Source organism: Monopterus albus, unplaced genomic scaffold (assembly GCF_001952655.1).
Source record: "Monopterus albus unplaced genomic scaffold, M_albus_1.0 scaffold48.1, whole genome shotgun sequence".
NCBI classification, from domain to species: Eukaryota; Metazoa; Chordata; class Actinopteri; order Synbranchiformes; family Synbranchidae; genus Monopterus; species Monopterus albus.
In genome coordinates this window covers 764,898-784,503 of record NW_018127928.1, presented here as the reverse complement: position 1 = coordinate 784,503, position 19,606 = coordinate 764,898, and the positions used below count along the sequence as shown (strand labels likewise).

The following is a 19,606-nucleotide window of genomic DNA, read 5'->3' as shown; positions in this document are numbered from 1 at the left end:
CCGAAGTCCAGACGGAAACATTGGGGAGACCGAGCTTTTTCAGTTCGGGCTCCTATACTGTGGAATGGTCTGCCATGGGAGATTAGATCAGCTCTGAACCTGTCTGTTTTTAAATCACTTCTTAAAACGCATTTGTATTCACGGGCCTTCGACAATTTTATTGATTGATGTATTTGTTTTGACTATGTATTTTTCGTGTTATTTTACTGTATGGATGTGTTTTATCTGGTCTTAGGTATCTTTATTATTATTATTATTTGTTTATGTTTTACTGGAAAGCACCTTGTAACGCAGGTTTAGAAAGGTGCTATATAAATAAACTTTGCTTGCTTGCTAATGAAATGTGCGCATTCTTATATAAACTTTTGTTTTTAAACATAGGATGAAGAAGAAGTTGATCCTTGATGTGGACACAGGGGTGGATGATGCTCAGGGCATCATGTTGGCCCTCGCAGCCCCTAACGTGGAGATTTTGGGGATCACCTGCTCCCATGGCAACACACCCCTGGAAAATGTGCTTAAAAACACACTGCGTGTCCTGAAAGTCTGCGGTAGGCTGGATGTAAGTTTTATGGGAGTCACTGTTAAGGGAGCGCTCAGACATGGGCGTTTCTCACCAGGTCTGACTGCTTGGTTTGAACTTAACTCATTCACGATGCTCCATAAATCACAACCTGTTATACTCTACAGATCCCAGTGTATCGTGGTTCCTCAGATCCTGTGTTGGCCAGGAAAAAACATGCAGGAGATTACCATGGGGTTGACGGGCTGGGTGATGTCCCAGATGGAGATGCTCCAGGTCTGGAGCTACTGCAGAAGGAAAAAGCTGCACAGGCCATGGTCAAGATTGTGAAGCAGAACCCTGGGGAGGTGAGACAAGCACAGCAAGTTTCTATTAATGGAAATGGTGATTTACATTAAACACCACATAAAGTACAGCTGCAGCTCATATTTTCGGTATTTGGTTATTAACCAGATTAGCATGACTGAGATTATGAACTCTAAGGCCCTGTTGGCTGACAACATGACTCATGCTTCAAGTAGCAAGACGGGAAAGTTTCCTTGTTACTGTATGTTAAGAATACACTGAAAACGCACTTGCTTATATAAACTAGTTTCACATGAAGAGCTTTTTTTCTGCTCCACACCTTTAACTGATGTCATAAACAGGTAACTCTAGTGGCCATGGCTCCTCTCACTAACCTGGCTATCGCGGTACAACTGGACCCTTCTCTCCCTAAGAAACTGAAGGCGCTCTACATCATGGGAGGGAACACTCAGTGTAGGTTTTGTGTCATAAATTGTATTTTTATTTCTTTTTTGATTGCTGTACTCCTATGAGTACAAATGCTAAAGAATGTGTGTGTGCAGCCAGGGGAAACACCACATCATGTGGAGAGTTTAACTTTGTGACTGATCCTGAGGCTGCCTACATTGTGTTGGACCGCTACACCTGTCCCACCTACATTGCTGCCTGGGAGTTCACCTGCAAAAACTGCCTGCCATGGGTAAGACTAGAAACAGCTACCGGTACATGTACACCTGTCTGTCTGTTTATTTATAGCAATCTGTTTTTCTCCCTCAGTCTTTCCATGACCAGTGGCTGAGCCACAAAAGTGAGAAGGCTGCCTTCATGAAAAAGATTTCCAATTATAGTGTGGAGGTAGGAGTGCTCACATTGTACAGATACATGGGTAAAAGAAATTTTATGCCATTAGCTGTCAGGTTTTTACGATGTAACATTCGAAACCAAGCATGTTTGCACAAGCAGTTAACAACACTCTCAGGAGGATTATAATAATCCTCCTGAGAGTGTTGTCTTACTGTTCTGCCTCAAGCAAAATACTTTTTCAAGTGCCATTAAAATTGCATTGCCTTGCCTAGAAGTTAAAGGTGGAAACATAAAACCCCACATTCTATATTGTCGCAGCATTGCACCTCTAAAATGTATTTGTTGGAGTTTATGATCTTTCCAAAATTTTTTGAAGTCACCCAATCCCAAAAGTTTGCATTGCACCTACAGAACCTTTTTTTAAAATCCCACTTTAATTAAAACATATAACAAATAAGCCAAAAGAATAATAGTATTTGCAGAGCGTGACTTCAAATATACAAGGTTGCAAATTGGCCATGTTTAGTTTGCTTATGAGTCGGACCTTGGTCTGGTGCTTTCAGTGCAAATGAGCTTCAGTCCCAACATTTCTAAAATCCTCTTCATGATGTTTTTGCAGAAAGCTCGGTCCGAGGGTTATCAAAAGGAGACCACAGAAGGACAAGGGTTCAACGCCTGCGACGCCTATGCTGTAGCTGCAGCAGTTGATGATACACTGATAACAGAGAAAGAAGAGGTATTTCTTTAAAATACAAACTATTTCAATATAAACAAATCTTTTCTATTCAACTTCTATCTTCTTCCTCCAGGTCGCTGTGTCAGTGGAGTTGGGGGGGAACTACACTCGAGGCATGATGGTGCTGGACTACATGGAGCTGCTGAAAAAGCAACACAAGGTCACCATCATGAAGAAAATTGACCTGGAGAAGTTCAAGCAAATGCTAATACGGGCAGTAAAATAGAAAGCTACTGTATCAGGTTGCAACTGGCGCATGAATAAAGTGATGAATGGATGACAAACCTTTATATCATAAATGAAACATCTTATTGCAAAATGTCACTTGGATCTTAAAATAAAACACAAGTAAAGCTGGTTTTTGCAGTGTAGTTTTTTCATGATCAAACATGGACTTCTTTTAATTATTAGAATAATATTAGATTAATATCTGCAACAGATTGTGTATGGAGGCAAAAGGCCTCCATACACAATCTGTTGGTGTCAAATAATCTTTCACATGACATTATAATATTAGTGGTTCTGCACATAACCCCTTACAGTATGTTATAAATGAACACAGACTGAGGACAAGCACATAGAGACAAAAAGCGTTTCTTAGAAACAAAGTAAAACTGAGGCAACTTAATAAAACATTTTATTAAATGTGCACTTTAAGAAAAAAAGAAAATAAGTTTGCATCCCACATTCCTCCATTTTCCTTATTCTCTTCAATAATTAAGGTTGATGTTTCAGTCTTTTCCAAGAAAACAATCAGAAACAAACATCTGTGTTTATATTACAACCTGCCAGAGCACTATTTACAAATCATACAAAAAGAACAAAGTAAAAACTTCTCATCTGCCCCCTTGTTCCTGCAACTGTCCAAACACATCACTGATCACCGATTGTGGAGCTCCAGCTCAACAAAAGAGCCAAACTGAAAATCAACCCAGAGTCGAGCAACAGTCAACCAGCGTCCCAGTTCACTCAGAGTCAACCTCAAGTCTTTCTCAACCAGATGCTGACTGACAACTGGAGATGGATTTGTTGTCACCTACATGTGAGTTAAAAATACATTTGGAGTCAGCCTGGAGGCAATTAGTGCCCCGCCTCAGAGACGAACTGGTTTTACTTGACTCTGTGTTGGTAAAACGAGCAGAGACCCTTAGTGAAGTTCCAGCCCAGAGAGATGGAGAGGACGTAGAGAAAGCCAAGCAGAGCGAAAGGGTACAGCAGCACCACCGTGTTCTTCAGGAAAGGCAGGGCTGTGAGGACAGAGGATGAGGGAGTTACACACAGCAAACACTTTGTGCCAGTAAACTACTGTATACCTCTTGGGAAACAGTGAATGCTTAATGGTGACTTCCTGCTTAACTACTACATGGAAATAAACACAGCAGCCAATAATGGAACTGATTTTTGAACAATTAAATGCACAGAGGACTGACCGCTGTACCCTAAGAAGGTGATGTAGAGATAGTAGCCAATGGCGATCAGCCACAAAGTGTTCCCGACAAAGTATCCCACAAACCAGCTGGAGTTTATCATCACAAAATCTGAAACAACACACACACATCATGTATTAACTCTAACGCAATTAACTCTACTTTAAGGCAGCTGTAATCAAACAGAGCTCATGTTGCCACCTGACTCAGATTCGGTTTTTGTCTTAGTCGTTTTGACAAACACAAACTACACTGAGCCACACTGGATCTCTGTTAGTGCCATTTTTATAGGTGATTGAATAAACTTGACACAACTTCCTCGGATATTTAATTAATGATAATACTAAATGAAAAACAGACAACACAAAAGAAACATTTTACACTCATCTAAGACATAACATGCATAGTTAACTGTACTAAAAAGTTTATTTCCTTGAAGTGAATGATGCAATTTCAGGGACACTGATAAAACTCACACAAACAGACAATCTACTCACGGTTGATGAAGAAGAGCTGCAGAAAATGCAGGATGACTAGAAGTGGGTAGAAAGCATTGAGATGAACATCAAATGCGTAGCCCCATTCAACATCAAAATTTCTGCTGGGCTGTTTTCGTAGGTATTTGTTGACGATCAACCTGGAAAAGACAAAATGAATATTTCACTTACAGTACAGAGCCAAGTGAGTTCCCTGTAGAGTGATGTCTCAGTTACAGTAACAGGAGAAGATGCCATTACTTTCATCCCAACCAGACAGTCTTGCTACTCACCACATGAGTGTTGATATGAGCAGACCGACCCCTATACAATCAACAAAGACCACCCACAGCAGTAGTTTCAGAGTCTCCAGGATCCCCATGTCCAGCACCAGACCAAAGCCTATTGTTGACACTGCAGATCAATATAGGGAGTGTTCAGTTTTCATTGTACAGAGACAATACCAGGATTTGACCAGCAGGCATTAAGAATAAATCTAATGACCCACAATGCAGCAAAGTTTGTTTAAATATAATCAAACTAGGGAGTTTGTACCCGTGATACAGAGGCTGCCTACTGACACCAAGTGTTTACTGACACTGTAAAGTTAAATAAGGAGCTAAGTGAAAGCACGAGGAACAACAGACTCACCACACAGCCAGATGCTGAGCAGAACCAGAAAAGCTGGATCGTCCCTGGCCCACTGGTCCTTGGTCTGTTTCCTGTAGTGAAAATTGCGGTAGACCCTCTGTGGTGACGTGAACAAGTAAAGCATCTGCCACAGGGCAAAATCAAAGTCCATCTGCCTAACATGCAGCAACCGCCGCAGGTACTTGTAGCGTTTGGCACCTGCCGTGTGGCGTGCAGCATCCCTGGGACTGAGGGCACCATTGCTGTGTGGCGATGTGGTCGGCAACATAGTGCTGAAAATTTGATTTCAGGTGTGCAAGGAATAAGGGAGGTAAGGACAGGTGGGGAAAGGATGGAAGATAAAGGAGAGGAAGACAGGTTGAAATGTTCTATTAGAGTGTACTTATTTACTTACATCTGAACAGTTCTAGTATTGTTTTTGATACTTTGTTTTATTCTGAAGATTATCTATAATCGCTCTGTAGATGAAGAGGAATGTAAACAGTGTAATGACAAATAAGAAGCACAATAAATATACTGCTGTATTTACATTGACCAGGACAACAAATCAGTAATGACCTATCATTCCTGGCTCTTGCCCTCAATTTTAAATGTTATTATTGCCACACTGTTTTACCATACATCCCCAGATGCTCTGTACAACTTAACTGGAACAAAGTGAGTTCTGGGATCGAGTGCTACGTGATTATTTGATAAAATTAAGAATGAAGCCGGGATAAAGGGGATAACATTCTGATGAGCTGAAATACATACAATATTACACAGAAAATTGTATTTAAATTGCTTTACTGAACCACGTCTGTCCTGCTAACGCAGAGAGAAGTTGCTGTCAACCTACAGGATGTTTACGACAAGACACAGACAAAGCTTTGTATTAGTATTGACAAAACTGCTCTAAAACAGAGGACGGTACTGTAACATTATGCAAAATTCTTCATATGCAAACCAATTACAGAGGTTACTTACTACGTAATCAGTCTCAACCCATGGATGTATTACTCTCAATATGTCTGTGTTTCTGTCCCACAAACGCTGAATAATTTATTTACCCTCTTCTCTGACGCTGTGCTTGCTAGCAGAGTCAGCTTGTAGCTAACTAGTCTATTGGATGAGAAGGCCTAGTCAGTTTAATTTATAAGACAATTGACATTAACGCAGCAGTGGCTATTAGTAAGCACATAACAAACAAAAATAACTATAGTGAGGAATGTTTACCTCTTTGCAGAACTCCTTGACAAGAGAAAGCACGAAAACCTGCTGGTTTCTGTAGCTGTTTATAGACGCTTCCTGAACTATCGCGAAAACGAACACGTAGTTACTTCCGGTAAACACCCGGTTCATCATGGGAAATGAAGTCGAAGAGGAAATCGAAATTGTCCCACAGTGATGTAAACCTTTTTGTTGCGTTAACTAATACAAATTTAACTAAATTCATAGTTTAATTTTTGGTAGAAAAGTTGCGTGTGAGTGGTTTGCTGAGACGATGACATAAAAAGAAATGTTGCTTTTATTGTGAAATCTGATACTTCGTTACAAACGGAACAAGTGCACCATGTTATTTCCGCAAACTCGTTTGATAGTCACTCACGTCACCGCTGTTCTGGTCTAGAAGGCCAAATAGCAAAAGGTAAGAATCAGAAGCACATTGTGCATGTAACAATGTTTAAATCTGTATGTTGTTTAATTGCAAAAAACACTTAAAAATTAAACGTTTGGCCTTATTATCAGCAGTACCCCTCTAATAACATTGCATTTGTCCTTGAGTAGCACTGTTAGCTTACCCTGTTAGCCTGCATACAATGAATCTTCAGTAAAAGGTGCATGAACGCATGAGTTGCTTCATTTGTCCATACTGCTAAAACTGTATATATATATATATATATTGTTTAATGGCTCTGTGCATTATCTCCTTGAAGCATTACGTGGAAGGGTGACAGTAACATTTGTTGTTGTTTACAGTAACAATTGGTAAGCTAGCTAGCACCAGTTACTATACCCCTGGTTCTATACACTCTCACCGCATTACAAGTTTATCATCTTGATATGTATTAACTCATAAAATCCCAAAGAACATCCTTTCCTTTAATTAACACAACTGTTAATGTTAAGGTTAAAATGGACTTAATTCTCATAATTTACTGCTATGAACACAATGAGTAAAATGTATCTTACTTTAAAACAGAAAACATTTTATTATCAAAATTGGAGATAATGTAATTTTGTAGTTCAATAAACTGTGCAAATATCCCCATGGTCTTCTAAATGCACTATACTCTCTGCAGTAGAGAAATTATATTGTGAGAAGGCGACTAAAAATCTGGCAGCTATACTTCCTTATTTACGGTATTAACAAATATACACACATTATTTTTAACACATCTGTAGTAACTAGTACTTGGCAGAGGGTTTGTTTAACACTTAATCGTTTTACAGAAAATTAATCAGCAACAACTGATAATTAACCATTTAAGTCGTGCTTTAAGCTAAACATTTAATTATGTGGTTTTCTGTGTTATTAAATATGATTATGTTTGGGTTTTGGAAGTTGTGGTGAACTTTTTTGACATTTAATACAATACATAGTTAATCACATAAACAAGAAACAGTTGGGAGATTAACATATTTTTAAAAATGTTATTACAATGAGTTTCATTTGGGTTAGGATACACAGTATCCAGATCTCTCTCGGACTGTAAATTTTTTATATTGGAGTTTGGTGCATGGCATGTTAGCTCATATGCTGGCTGTTTTCCTCTCACAGCGCCATGCTACGACTGCCAACCATCGGCCGAGCTTTAGCCGGAGCCGCCAAGGGCAGCCTGTCTCCCTCCAACACTAGTAAGGGTTTGTCTGTCTAGTAGCCACAATATTCTCTGTACTGTAATTGAGCAGGGTCTTGGTGTATGTGTGTATATTTTTTTTTATTATGCTGGCATATGGATGTAAAATCACTCATTCTAGTACAACTTTCATTAGTGTTGTTTCATGTCTTATGTGGAAATTATTGTATTTTCTGTATTTCAGACACTATGGTCTGGTTAGTTTCCATTATACTTACAGTGTGCAGTGTATTTTTTGAGTTTATGGTAAAATCTTGAGTATAAGTATATACCTGCAGCAAGTATCTTATTTGTATAACTAATGTTTTGAAAGGAAAATGTTAGTTTTTGTTAGCAGATAGTCTTGATGAACTACATGTCAGGTTGGTTTTAGGTTATTTCTAGTAAATTTGGCCTTTGTGTACTTTGTTTCAGTGCGTACTCCAGTGCGTGCTGCCAGCAATATGGTGGAAGTGTTTGTGGATGGGAAACCAGTGGAGGTGGAGCCTGGAACTACCGTACTGCAGGTAAGAAACATCAGATAATTGTTCTGCAAAGTAATACTGATGTTTCATACATTCCCTTCCTGCTGCCGATTGTTGTGTCCGTGTGTGTTTAACATTTGGCTCTTTTTGGGGTTCTTTATGCTCTTCTGCTTAAAATGTACACATTTCAGGAACATGAATAAAAATAGAGGATGTTATTAATTGATTTATCAAAGAGTGTAATTTGACAAGTATCCACATATTATTGTAGTTCCACTAACTTATGGATGTGTATTTTACATCAAAGACCAGTCTACTGTATTGTAAAGTAAACTGATCAGGGTGATGTCTATTTGCCTATCAGGCATGTGAGAAGGCGGGAATCCAGATACCCAGGTTCTGTTACCATGAGCGTCTCTCAGTGGCAGGAAACTGCCGTATGTGTCTGGTTGAGATTGAAAAAGCTCCAAAGGTAATAATGCAGCTGACTTGATGCTTTAGTATAGACACTGCTGTAAATTCTTGCTGTATTAATGTCTAAGTGGTGTGTGTGTTTGTGTGCTGTCATGTGCTGTCAGCCTGTAGCAGCCTGTGCCATGCCCGTTATGAAGGGTTGGAACATCCTCACCAACTCAGAGAAGACACGTAAAGCCAGGTACAGAGTCTGTGGTCAACATATGATTCTGTCCCAGTATGTCTGAAACTCTAGGCAAAGTATTGTAAAGGCTGAAAAAAAGTGTGTGTCCTCAGAGAGGGAGTAATGGAGTTCCTGTTGGCCAATCACCCACTGGACTGCCCCATTTGTGATCAGGGAGGAGAGTGTGATCTGCAGGTAAATAGAAAAAAGTTTTGGAAGGGTAAAGCTTCAGTTCACCCCAAAAAACATACTTTCATTTATCCCTAGTTGTATCTAGCCATGGTGCTCAGACAACAGCTGCTGCATGACCATGATACAATGGCAAATGGAATAAAGTTTGTAGTGCTGGACGTGTTAAATTATTACATTTCTGTGGACAGTCTTCATGTTTTCCTTGTTTAACTCCCTGCCCTCTGTGTTCCCAGGATCAGTCTATGCAGTTTGGTTCAGACCGCAGTCGTTTCACAGAAGGAAAGAGAGCAGTGGAGGACAAGAACATCGGGCCACTCATCAAAACCATCATGACCCGCTGCATCCAGTGCACACGCTGCGTCCGGTGAGTGCGTCATAAACATCCTCATTTATATCTATCAGGAATAATGTGGTGTCATTTCAGGTAACTACAAATGTGTTGAAATGTTGTTTGTCCTCCCCTAACAGCACATTCATGCATTCCTCTGTGTGTGTGTGTGTGTGTGTGTGTGTGTGTGTGTGTGTCTGTGTGTCTATCTGCAGTTTTGCCAGTGAGATTGCAGGTGTTGAAGACCTGGGAACAACAGGAAGAGGAAACAACCTGCAGATTGGGACGTATGTAGAGAAGATGTTCATGTCAGAGCTGTCGGGCAACGTTATTGATATCTGTCCTGTGGGAGCGCTCACCTCCAAACCCTATGCTTTCACTTCACGACCATGGGAGACCAGGTAGGAAAGGGTCTGATAGCTGAGTTAAGCTAGTAGACTAACTCCTGTTATATAAAACCAGAGCACACAGTTGCTGGTTACATTTCTTGAACTTCTAAAGTGAGGTAAAGTCCTTTTAGTTAATGAGCATGCTCATCTTTGACTGATTTTATCTTCATCTTTTGCTGTCTTTGCAGAAAAACAGAGTCTATTGATGTGTTGGATGCTGTGGGCAGTAACATCGTGTTGAGCACAAGAGGAGGCGAGGTGATGAGGGTGCTTCCCAGGCTGAATGAAGACATCAATGAAGAGTGGATCTCTGACAAGACCAGGTTGGACACAGACAGAAAACATTATCACATTTTAGTTTGAGTTAAATCAGTATTCTGTAAAAGTGAGTGCTCGATTATGGTTAAAACATCAGATTTTACTTAATTCATACTTACAAGTTATATTTGTTGCTAACTTGTCTAAAGAGATGTGCCCAAAATGTGTGTCCTCAGGTTTGCATATGATGGTCTGAAGAGACAGAGGCTGACCCAGCCATTGGTGAAGGATGACTCAGGTCAGCTGATCCCCACCACCTGGGAGGATGCTCTCAGTCGTGTTGCTGGAGCAGTAAGTGTGTGTCAAAACTATCTAGAAGACTAGATAGTTTTGTCTTGCTTATGCAATCAAATGTGTCTGTGTGACAGCTGCGACATCCCTAAATGTGTGTGTGTAGCTGCAGAGCGTGCAGGGTGGTGAGGTAGCAGCCATAGCAGGAGGAATGGCCGATGCTGAAGCTCTGGTCTCCCTCAAAGATCTCCTCAACAGGCTCAACTCAGAAAACCTCTGCACTGAGGAGGTCTTCCCCATGTCGGGAGCAGGGTAAGTCTGTTGCTGTGCTGTCTTGTCTTGTAATTGGTCTTGTTCTTAGGTATTTTGATTTGTTCTCAGGGATTAATTGTGGAAGGATCATTCTTGTTCTTGATTGCCTATCAAATACTATATTCTGTTTGGTTTTAGGTACTTTGGAATTTGTTTCTCAAGATATGTGTGTGGTGTTTGTTTTTATGGTGTTTTGTTGCTGCTCTCTATTGCTGCTGGAACACAGGAATTTCCCCTTTATTGTGGGATCAATCAAGTCCTACCTACCTAATGATTCTGTGCATGAAAGATGCAAGAATGCAAAAACGTGTGTGATGTACAAAGTCTGCACAGTCTCTCCAGGTGTGTGTGTCACTGACTTTATGCTGTGCTTTCCTTGTTCTCTCTGCAGCACTGACCTGCGCTCCAACTACCTGTTGAACTCCCGCATCACCGGCATTGAGGAGTGTGACGTGCTGCTGCTCATAGGAACCAATCCACGCTATGAAGCCCCGATGTTCAATGCCCGAATCCGCAAGAGGTACAGTCCTACGTCACACTTTAAAGTCAGTATTTAATTTCCTCTTGTACGTCACAGCCAGCACAGGCTGTGACAGTCTTTCTGCTTGCATTATTAAGTCATTTGTTTGCATGTTATTTGATGGACTGTCAGTTTGTCGTTCACTCGGTCACATAATTGTACATGTAACCTCCAACCTCCATCAGCTGGCTCCATAATGAGCTGCGTGTTGCCTTAGTGGGTCACAACGTTGACCTCAGTTATTCATACGACCACCTGGGCCAAGAGACTTCAGTGCTGAAGGAGCTGGCTAATGGCACACACCCCTTCTGTCAGGTAACAGACACACACACGTGAACTGATGTGTTTGTTTTCCATTGAATTCCAAGTAATATTTATTTGAAGTTTGGTTTCATTTCCTGTCCCTGTGTCCAGGTGCTTTCAGCTGCTAAGCATCCAGTAGTGGTTGTGGGCAGCAGCGCTCTGCAGAGAGAAGATGGAGCTGCCATTTTGAGTGCTGTCTCCACAATTGCACAGAATGCCAGAACTAGCAGTGGAGTGGAGGAGGGATGGAAAGTCCTCAATGTACTGCACAGGTACAGCTTGGCAGTGATGTTTCTTGTAGATTTAAGCTGCTGTGATCTGCTTTTTTGCTTTGAACATGCATAACATTAGGGGGGATTTAATACATAGTTGGCCTTTGAGTGAAGAACAGTAGGTTTCCCCTGTTCATACTTTGTGTGTGTTACCAGAGTGGCCAGTCAGGTGGCTGCCTTGGACCTGGGCTACAAGGCCGGAGTGGACGCCATCAGGAAGAATCCTCCCAAAGTCCTGTACCTGCTGGGAGCTGATGGTGGCTGCATCAGCAGAGTCGATCTGCCTAAAGACAGCCTCATCATCTACCAGGGTACACATACGTGCCACAATGCATACACATATTTGATAGAAAACATGAGAGCAAAAGTCAAAATGTTCTTCTGAGAATATACTCATTTTCATTCTCTCCAGGTCACCATGGTGATGTGGGAGCCTCAATGGCAGACATCATTCTGCCTGGTGCTGCCTATACAGAGAAATACGCTACCTATGTCAACACTGAAGGCAGGAGCCAACACACCAGGGTGGCTGTCTCCCCTCCTGGAATGGCCAGAGATGACTGGAAGATCCTCAGAGCTGTATCTGAAGTAAGCAGGAAGTCCCCCACATGTTCATATTGCTAATTAACACTCAGTTATTGAAAGAAATGCCTTTGTGTGTTTGCAGCTGGCTGGTGTGACGCTACCCTACGACTCTCTGGACGAGGTCCGATCCAGACTCGCTGAGGTGTCTCCTAATTTGGTCCGCTACGACGATGTAGAGGAGGCAAACTACTTCAGACAAGCCAATGAACTTGCCAAGGTACAGACACACATGCTGGAGACAGGGCTTTTCACACAAAAGCTGTATCACAGGAGGCAGGTGGCATTTTTTTGATGGAGCTCTGTTCTTATCAGGCTGTGAAGCAGGACCTCCTAGCAGCTCCTCTGGTACCACTTCAGCTTGCAATAAAGGACTTCTACATGACAGGTAAGTGTGTTTTAGAAGTGGCACAGGTAAAAATCCAAATATAAAATGAATTTCTCATACCCACAACCTGTCTGTGTTCAGACTCCATCAGCAGGGCCTCTCAGACGATGGCCAAATGTGTCAAAGCCGCGACAGAAGGAGCTGCTGCTGTTGATGAGCCGTCGGTTTGCTGAACACCCACATACAGACAGTGTCGCTGCTTAATTTAAAGTTGTACTTGATGCTTGTTATACACAGTTAAGTCATTTTCATTGAATGTAGCTCAGAGACATGTGAATAAAATATTTACTGCCTTTATTCCATTTTGAGTGGGTCTCTTTATAGTCTTGTTTGTGTTTTTGGTGAAGGCCCCCAAGTCATTGATGGTGTGCACAAAGCTGAATATCTTATTTTTAACTGACTACCTGAGATTCTGATCTTTTCATTGACTTCCCCTCATCTATTTGTGTGTAGCATCCAGACATACAAACATGATTAGATGTGCTAACATTGTTTTGTGAATCAGGTTGTGGAGTGAATTCAGTGCTCTGTAATTTCATTGCCATCAAAGGGTCAAAAAGAATAAATTAAGAGCATAAATGAAGGGCAATAATGGATTAAACTCCATTTTACTGTTAGTCACATGGTCTCGGGTACATGTAGTCATCACTGCTCTGAACAATGTGATCTGATAAGAAGGTGCAAACTTTAGAAATGCCTCTGAGGTCTTTTCAGGTTTGAGATGCTAAGACTCGCTTTACTCTCACAGGAGTTGATGCTGATCTCTTTATCAGTGTTTGACTTTTTTAACTGTGGACATTCAGTGTCTGCTTGTAGTGAGCTGGGAGAAACATTTTTGGATTTGGGGGGGTGATACCTTCAATTCAGGATTAGTGATCACTCAAGAGTCCCTAAAAGTATTTGTGCCTTGATCAAGATTCAGAAACCGGTTCCTGGACTTGGACACAGTTCCCCTGGATAAATGGCTCTTGTCATATATTGTTCCCTAATAGAGAGAGACAGCTCTTAAACGAAAACGTAAGCAGAGAGACACATGCTTACACATGCTCAGAAAAGGAGAGAAGAATCTCTTCACTCCCTGTCTGCTGAGTGTCTGAGGCCGACTTCACTGTTGTACTCCTCTCCATAGCTGGAATTTACTTGTATTTAAAGGTCAGTATTGTATCAGTGTAGCACTAGCTAGTTTCTTTTCCCTTGTAGCACTGTAGATGTTTGCTACTTTTCATTTGTGTTGCTCCACAGTTCTGTGCAATTACATGTAGTTTTGTAATGTGCCTCAGAGTTTACTCAGCCACTGCTCTTCTCTGTAGGGTTTTCATGCAGAGACAAACAGCAGGACAGACAGTGGTCCCAGCAGGAAGATGGTCCCAGTTAAACTTCTCATTCTGGGAGCTCAGAACACTGGAAAAACAGGTAAGCTACAAGCAGAAGGACAAGGCAGACGCACGTAGGCAAGAAGGCAGAGAGACCAAATGTGAACATGTGTGCACATTATGTAACAGCAGCATAGGCTGGACAAACGGTCACATGCTCAGCATGTGGAAGACATTTAAGCAAACGTGAGGTTAAGTCTAGGGTTAAAGTTTGGTCATGGTGTCAGAGGCTTTGCTATATATGGAACCCTTACACAGGTTTAAAGTTGACCTCTCATCCTGAGCACTGAAGTGTTTCCAGCCACTGCTGTCACCTCTGCTGCTATGTTTTAATGACAAACTCCTGCCTGTGTCTAATCATGTCTCCTCTCATTGCTCTGTTTGGACTGTACGGTAATTTGAAACTTGTGCTCATTGTGCATAGTTTAATAAGAGTAATCTGAAGTGAGGGGCTTATGCTGCTGAAAACAAATAAAGAGGACCTCACAACAGGGTCTTGAACAATTATGAGTAAACTCTGGGTCACATCACCTGCACTACAGCAGATGGAGCTGGTCTATTTTGTGCAAGTTAATATGTGCATGGTTGAAGCTATTTGCTAGAATCACCAGGCAGGTAAAAGTGAAAGCTACAGCATGTTCACCCTGTTTATTGCAAGAAAATTCAGTTCTGTTAACAGGACCAGTTTGGAACTGATTCAGCATGCAAAGTAACTCTCATTTAGTTTGATCAGTTTGCAGATGTTTAAGCACATTTCTAAATGTGGTTTAAAAAGTCAATTCACAGTGAAGCTCAGTGGGATTTCATTGCATCTGGAAAGACATGTTTTGAGGCTTTGGGCACCACAAATGAATTTAAATTAGTGTACAGTATACTGGGGGCGGCAGCAGAAATCTCACAGGCAAAGCTATCTGCATGGAAAGATGTATGAGAAAGAGGTAAATAATTAGTTTTAAATCTTGAAAATGAATAAAAACCTGTCTGTAAAGATTCAAACAATCCTAAATAACCTTCTAATGTGTCTTGCATAAAGGAAATACACTGAGCCGCCAAGCAAACGTGAACCCATCCAGACTCCTTCCACCCAAACACAAAGAAAGCACTGGTATCTAAAGAAGGCAGCAAACATTACTAAGAGGTTAATTCTCAAAACAAGGATGACATGACACATGAACATGCAGCAGAGCAGATACAGACTTCATGTTTGTGAATGCACAGTATGTAAGAGAAATATGAGTTAGTGTCTCTGGCAGTTCACCCTCTGGTGACCACGTCTGTTTTGTGTCTCCAGCGCTGTGTGTGCGTTTCATAACCAAACGCTTCATCGGTGAATACGACCATAAAAAGGGTAAGGCTGCAGGAAGGGTTTGTTACAAAACATTGTTGATATGGAAAAATAGCTCAACCCATTACTTATGTTTCATTCTACCTCTAACCTAATGAATCAAATAAGTCCAAAGTGTCTGTATCACTGTGCCACAGAAGTGACCTACAGATGCAGTCGGGTGGTCGACCAGGAGGCTGTAGATCTGGAGATTTTGGACATAGCTTGTAAGGTAGATTATGACTGATATTAATATCTTGGTATACAGGAAACATGTTTCTATCAGCATTAACGGTAGATTATGACTGATATTAATATCTTTGTATACAGGAAACATGTTTCTATAGTATCAGCATTAATACATTTGATAATCTAGCTCTTGGAAAAAAAAAAGCAAATATGTCAGATGTGTTATGTTTGCGGTCAAATAAGAATGTTACTTTATGAGCACACATGACCTTATCCCCTCTAGGAGAGCTCTCTGGATTCTTCTATCCACTGGGCTGATGGCTTCCTGCTGCTCTACTCCATCACCCAACGCTGCAGCTTCCAGGAGGTGCCGCGACTCAAAAAACTCATCGACCAAACCAAACAAAGTCTGGGTAGGGAGCTCATTAGCCAAAGGAACGTTGAGAGAAAGGTGCAAGGTCTCTGCTGTATCAGGACATGCTGAGTGTCCTGTCTCGTCTTTTTCTGTGTTACCTCTAGGTGTTAACACATCTCAGTTTTGGGAGGAGATCTGTACACAGACGTCTCTACACAGGAAATGCAATCTCTGTTAGTGACAGTCCAGTACTGTGTGTAAAAATGACCAAACTCAGACAATATACTGGTTAAATCAGTGGTATGATCTCCAGAGGACCAGTGTGTTCACTATGTTTGCTCTTAAAGTGCAGTGAGTCTTTGTTGTGACTGTGTGTGTGTGTGTGTGTGTGTGTGTGTGTGTGTGTGTGCGCGCGCATCAGTTGTCCCTACAGTGCTGGTAGCGAATAAAGCTGACCTGGAAATAGGGAGGGAGGTGACAACAGAGGAAGGACAGAGAATGGCCAAAGACTTAAGGTTTGTGTGCATGTGATTGCATGGCAGCGTTGTAGTCGATTCACTAACCCTCGAGTCCAAGCTGAGTCCCTGTTACCAAGTCTGATTTATCAGGGTCTACATTACACACAGCTGACACAGCTCACATTTTAAAAAGTTTACTTACTGTGTGTGTCACAACAGCCAAACAAATGCACTCATAAGCGCACACACATACACATGCACACTACTCAGTGATGAGTGTGACTTTATTTTCATAGGCAGAGTGAACACTTCGATGCATGTGTGCCGGATACAGCATGGTGCAGGCAGAGAGGTTCTAATATCAGTATCTTATACCAAATTATTATGGCCTATTAAAAAACAAAGTCTGAGTCTGAATGCAGTTTGAGTCCAAGTCGAGTCACAAGGCCTGAAATCAGGACTCGAGTCGGACTCGAGTTCCAGTCCTGGACTTGAGTACTATAAGACAGTACTATAAGACAGTTGCATGGTTGTACTGTATTCATCAGTTTGTTCTAATACAAACCTTTAATTTCTCTTGTATATTTTAAAATTGTGCTTTAGTGTTTTACAACAGTTTGGTTATTGTTCCTTTAGAATATGACATTTGAAACTGGTGCTAAACATTATTACTGTTACTCTGAAAATAATATTACGAAAAGAAGAAACCTCTGCTCAGTTTGAGCTAACTTACATATACTGCATATAAAGTTTACTATGTTAGGTAAATACTGGTGCCTTGTATTTGTGTTACATTCATGATTTGTGTGTGTGTGTGTGCACAGGTGTGGCTTCAGGGAGTTATCTGTAGCAGAAGCAGTTTTAGCTGTGGAAGCAGCTGTGCTTCAACTCATTAGGTGTGTTTCAGCTGCTTTATGTCTGACTTCACACAGTTTGAAGTAACTGACATACTAGTGCTTTGCTCTTCATCGAGTTATTTTTTTAAATAGAACAACAAGTGTCACACAGGCTCCATGCTAACAACATAATCTGCAGCTCAACTATGACTGAGAATGCTACATTAAGTGTATTCAAAACGATCTGTGTGCAGACTTTAAAAACTTGAGAAAGTCTTCTTTTATGTGAAGTTTAACCGGCAGGTTTAAAGTCTATGTATAATTTCCAGTAAAACACAGATTTCTTCCTTAAATCTTCCTCAGTCTAGCTGTTGATCATGTGTTGTTTTATTTGGCTGCTGGTGAAGTTCTGTTTACTGTGTCTACCAGGCTGGTGCTGGACCAGCAGCATCCTCTTCCTGACCGCCGCTCCTACATGCTGAGTGTTCGCCACGCTCTGACCAGGAAACTGACCCGATCGAAGACCATGCAGTGGTGACTGCAGCAAAAAAAAAATGTTCACCAGGTGCTGGTACATTTGAAAAAACAGCATGTGCTGCCTGTTCTAACTGCACTACAGTTTTACTTCTGGAGGGTTGTTATTGCAGCACTGTTGATCTTTTCTGGTTTCATGAGGGTTAGGCATAGGATTGTGCAAGAAATCTTAATGTTTTGCTACTCACACCAAATCAGTATAAATCAAGGTGACTTTTTCATGTGAGTTTGCTTAAACTGGTCAAACATACTGGGAACAAGAGCACATACTGTGACCAGCTGAAGTTTGCAGTTTGGTGATATTGCTGCCCAGTTCCAGCTCAGCCAGAAGCAATCTAGAAAATGCTGGAAGGAGAAATAATGTGTCAGCAACTAAAGATTTGGGGTGAGCTCCAATACTTCAGCTCCTCTCATCCTCTGTAACAGCAGCAGGCTGTTTAATAGGGCTGAACAAGAGTCCAGGGGAAAACCGCTTGATATGTGGGAAGATCGATATATTTCCAAGGACATGGGTCCATTTTTGAACTGTAGGGTAGAAATGCACAATTAAAATAACTTGAAGCACAAATAAAATGTCTCTTACTACAGTCTGTTGCACGTATGTTTTTATGATCATGATTAAACAGTGGATAAGTGGGTTAAACACTCAGTCACATGCATTAAAGTACAATCAATCACTGTACACTCACAGGAATTTGCCCTAGTTTGTTATGGCTTTCACTGTCCAGTAGGGGGCAGTGCAGTCGTTCCATCTGGTGCAAGATGCCTCAACGTATGTGACCAAAGGTACAGTATGTGGATGCCTGTGAAAGAAGAGCCTGCAGAGAGGCCTGACTTCAACCCCTCTGTAAAGCCCACCCTGATCAGTGGTGGCTGTTGTAGCAGCAGCTTAATGGATTAAGAATCACATTCAGGTTAAATTTAACAGTAACACAAAAATGTAAATGTCAATCAAAGACCCGTCAGTGTGTTTGTAAAAGAGTTAAGCTTGTCCTCGCTCTATCAGTGTAGAATGTTTAACAGTGGGTAAAGAATGAGGCTGGCTTTGATTACAGCCTTGGCTTCTTTCAGTGCAGTTTCTGTGTTTCTCCCTGTGTATCCCCCCCATCTCCTCATTGCTCACTGAACTTCTGAACTTTGCAATAAGTGAAAGACATCTGATAAAAAGAGGAAGACGAAGGAGCAACAGAGTGGGTGACAGGAATAAGACTAAGAAAACATTGAACTTCTTTGGCCTCTTATTTGTCTGCAAGGAGCAACAAAAGGAAAAGATGAATAGGAGCTGCGCTGAGTCTGACTGCACTGTGTGCACTGTCTACTCTGTCTCTTTTGGGAACCTGACTGTCTATAGCCACCCTGTCCACCCAAGAATGTTTTCAATTAGATTTTCTTGATATATCTCATTTTTGATGCTCTAATCCTGGCTTTCAGTGTATTTGCATTCTGTAATTCTCACTGGTTAATAAATTTGCATTGTTATTGGCAGAGTCTACCTTTCTGCATACAGATTTAAAATTATATGATGTGTGCATATACTGGATACTGGAGGTAATGTAGAATACAAAAAGAAAAAAGATGATGTCTGCACGAGTTTCACTTTGTTGTTCACATATCATTTTGAACAGAACTGTATTAGGCTATTAAAACTAAGGTTTGGTTGCATTTACAGTGGGTACGGAAAGTATTCAGACCCCCTTAAATTTTTCACTCTGTTATATTGCAGCCATTTGCTAAAATCATTTAAGTTCATTTTTTCCTCATTAATGTACACACAGCACCCCATATTGACAGAAAAACACAGAATTTTTGACATTTTTGCAGATTTATTAAAAAAGAAAAACTGAAATATCACATGGTCA

At 41.1% G+C, this 19,606-nt stretch overlaps 4 protein-coding genes across 8 annotated transcripts in view; 3 read left to right on the top strand and 1 right to left on the bottom strand.

Annotated features, from left to right (window-relative positions):
- LOC109960536 (inosine-uridine preferring nucleoside hydrolase-like) overlaps positions 1 to 3,267 on the top strand; it is a 4,194-nt gene extending 927 nt beyond the window's left edge. Inside the window, exons 2-8 of the mRNA XM_020600698.1 lie at positions 382 to 562; positions 691 to 870; positions 1,171 to 1,282; positions 1,372 to 1,508; positions 1,586 to 1,663; positions 2,232 to 2,348; positions 2,422 to 3,267. Coding sequence (XP_020456354.1) covers positions 383 to 562; positions 691 to 870; positions 1,171 to 1,282; positions 1,372 to 1,508; positions 1,586 to 1,663; positions 2,232 to 2,348; positions 2,422 to 2,574 — 957 coding nt within the window. The 5' untranslated portion in view covers position 382 and the 3' untranslated portion in view covers positions 2,575 to 3,267. The remainder of the gene's footprint in view (positions 1 to 381; positions 563 to 690; positions 871 to 1,170; positions 1,283 to 1,371; positions 1,509 to 1,585; positions 1,664 to 2,231; positions 2,349 to 2,421) is intronic.
- On the bottom strand, positions 2,958 to 6,251 carry unc50 (unc-50 homolog (C. elegans)). 4 transcript variants are annotated; one of them, XM_020600701.1, is made up of 7 exons: positions 6,118 to 6,250; positions 5,952 to 6,003; positions 4,903 to 5,174; positions 4,545 to 4,665; positions 4,273 to 4,412; positions 3,779 to 3,886; positions 2,958 to 3,595 (listed from the first exon to the last, which is right to left on the bottom strand). In XM_020600701.1, exons 3-7 carry the CDS (start codon positions 5,168 to 5,170, stop codon positions 3,459 to 3,461), a joined length of 774 nt encoding a protein of 257 aa, XP_020456357.1. In that variant the 5' UTR covers positions 5,171 to 5,174; positions 5,952 to 6,003; positions 6,118 to 6,250; the 3' UTR covers positions 2,958 to 3,458. The 4 variants fall into 4 exon arrangements, with proteins under 4 accessions (XP_020456357.1, XP_020456359.1, XP_020456355.1 ...); XM_020600703.1 differs by lacking the exon at positions 5,952 to 6,003 and having other exon boundaries at positions 3,787 to 3,886; positions 6,118 to 6,251; XM_020600699.1 differs by lacking the exon at positions 5,952 to 6,003 and having other exon boundaries at positions 6,118 to 6,249.
- Positions 6,252 to 6,422: 171 nt separating this feature from the next.
- Positions 6,423 to 12,986, top strand: ndufs1 (NADH:ubiquinone oxidoreductase core subunit S1). 2 transcript variants are annotated; one of them, XR_002275023.1, is made up of 20 exons: positions 6,423 to 6,529; positions 7,664 to 7,740; positions 8,157 to 8,248; positions 8,571 to 8,678; positions 8,785 to 8,861; positions 8,957 to 9,038; positions 9,269 to 9,399; positions 9,579 to 9,764; positions 9,941 to 10,075; positions 10,247 to 10,361; positions 10,468 to 10,613; positions 11,005 to 11,133; positions 11,319 to 11,448; positions 11,548 to 11,708; positions 11,865 to 12,019; positions 12,121 to 12,296; positions 12,376 to 12,510; positions 12,606 to 12,678; positions 12,760 to 12,907; positions 12,949 to 12,986. XR_002275023.1 is itself a non-coding variant. In XM_020600697.1 (19 exons), the coding sequence occupies exons 2-19, from the start codon at positions 7,668 to 7,670 to the stop codon at positions 12,849 to 12,851; spliced, it is 2,196 nt and encodes a 731-aa protein (XP_020456353.1). In that variant the 5' UTR covers positions 6,423 to 6,529; positions 7,664 to 7,667; the 3' UTR covers positions 12,852 to 12,964. The 2 variants fall into 2 exon arrangements, 1 of the variants encoding a protein (XP_020456353.1); XM_020600697.1 differs by having other exon boundaries at positions 12,760 to 12,964.
- Positions 12,987 to 13,990: 1,004 nt separating this feature from the next.
- On the top strand, positions 13,991 to 17,797 carry LOC109960489 (ras-related and estrogen-regulated growth inhibitor). Its single transcript, XM_020600634.1, has 7 exons — positions 13,991 to 14,091; positions 15,343 to 15,399; positions 15,534 to 15,607; positions 15,848 to 15,977; positions 16,341 to 16,434; positions 17,202 to 17,273; positions 17,643 to 17,797. The coding sequence occupies exons 1-7, from the start codon at positions 14,040 to 14,042 to the stop codon at positions 17,749 to 17,751; spliced, it is 588 nt and encodes a 195-aa protein (XP_020456290.1). The 5' UTR covers positions 13,991 to 14,039; the 3' UTR covers positions 17,752 to 17,797.
- Positions 17,798 to 19,606: the final 1,809 nt, after the last annotated feature.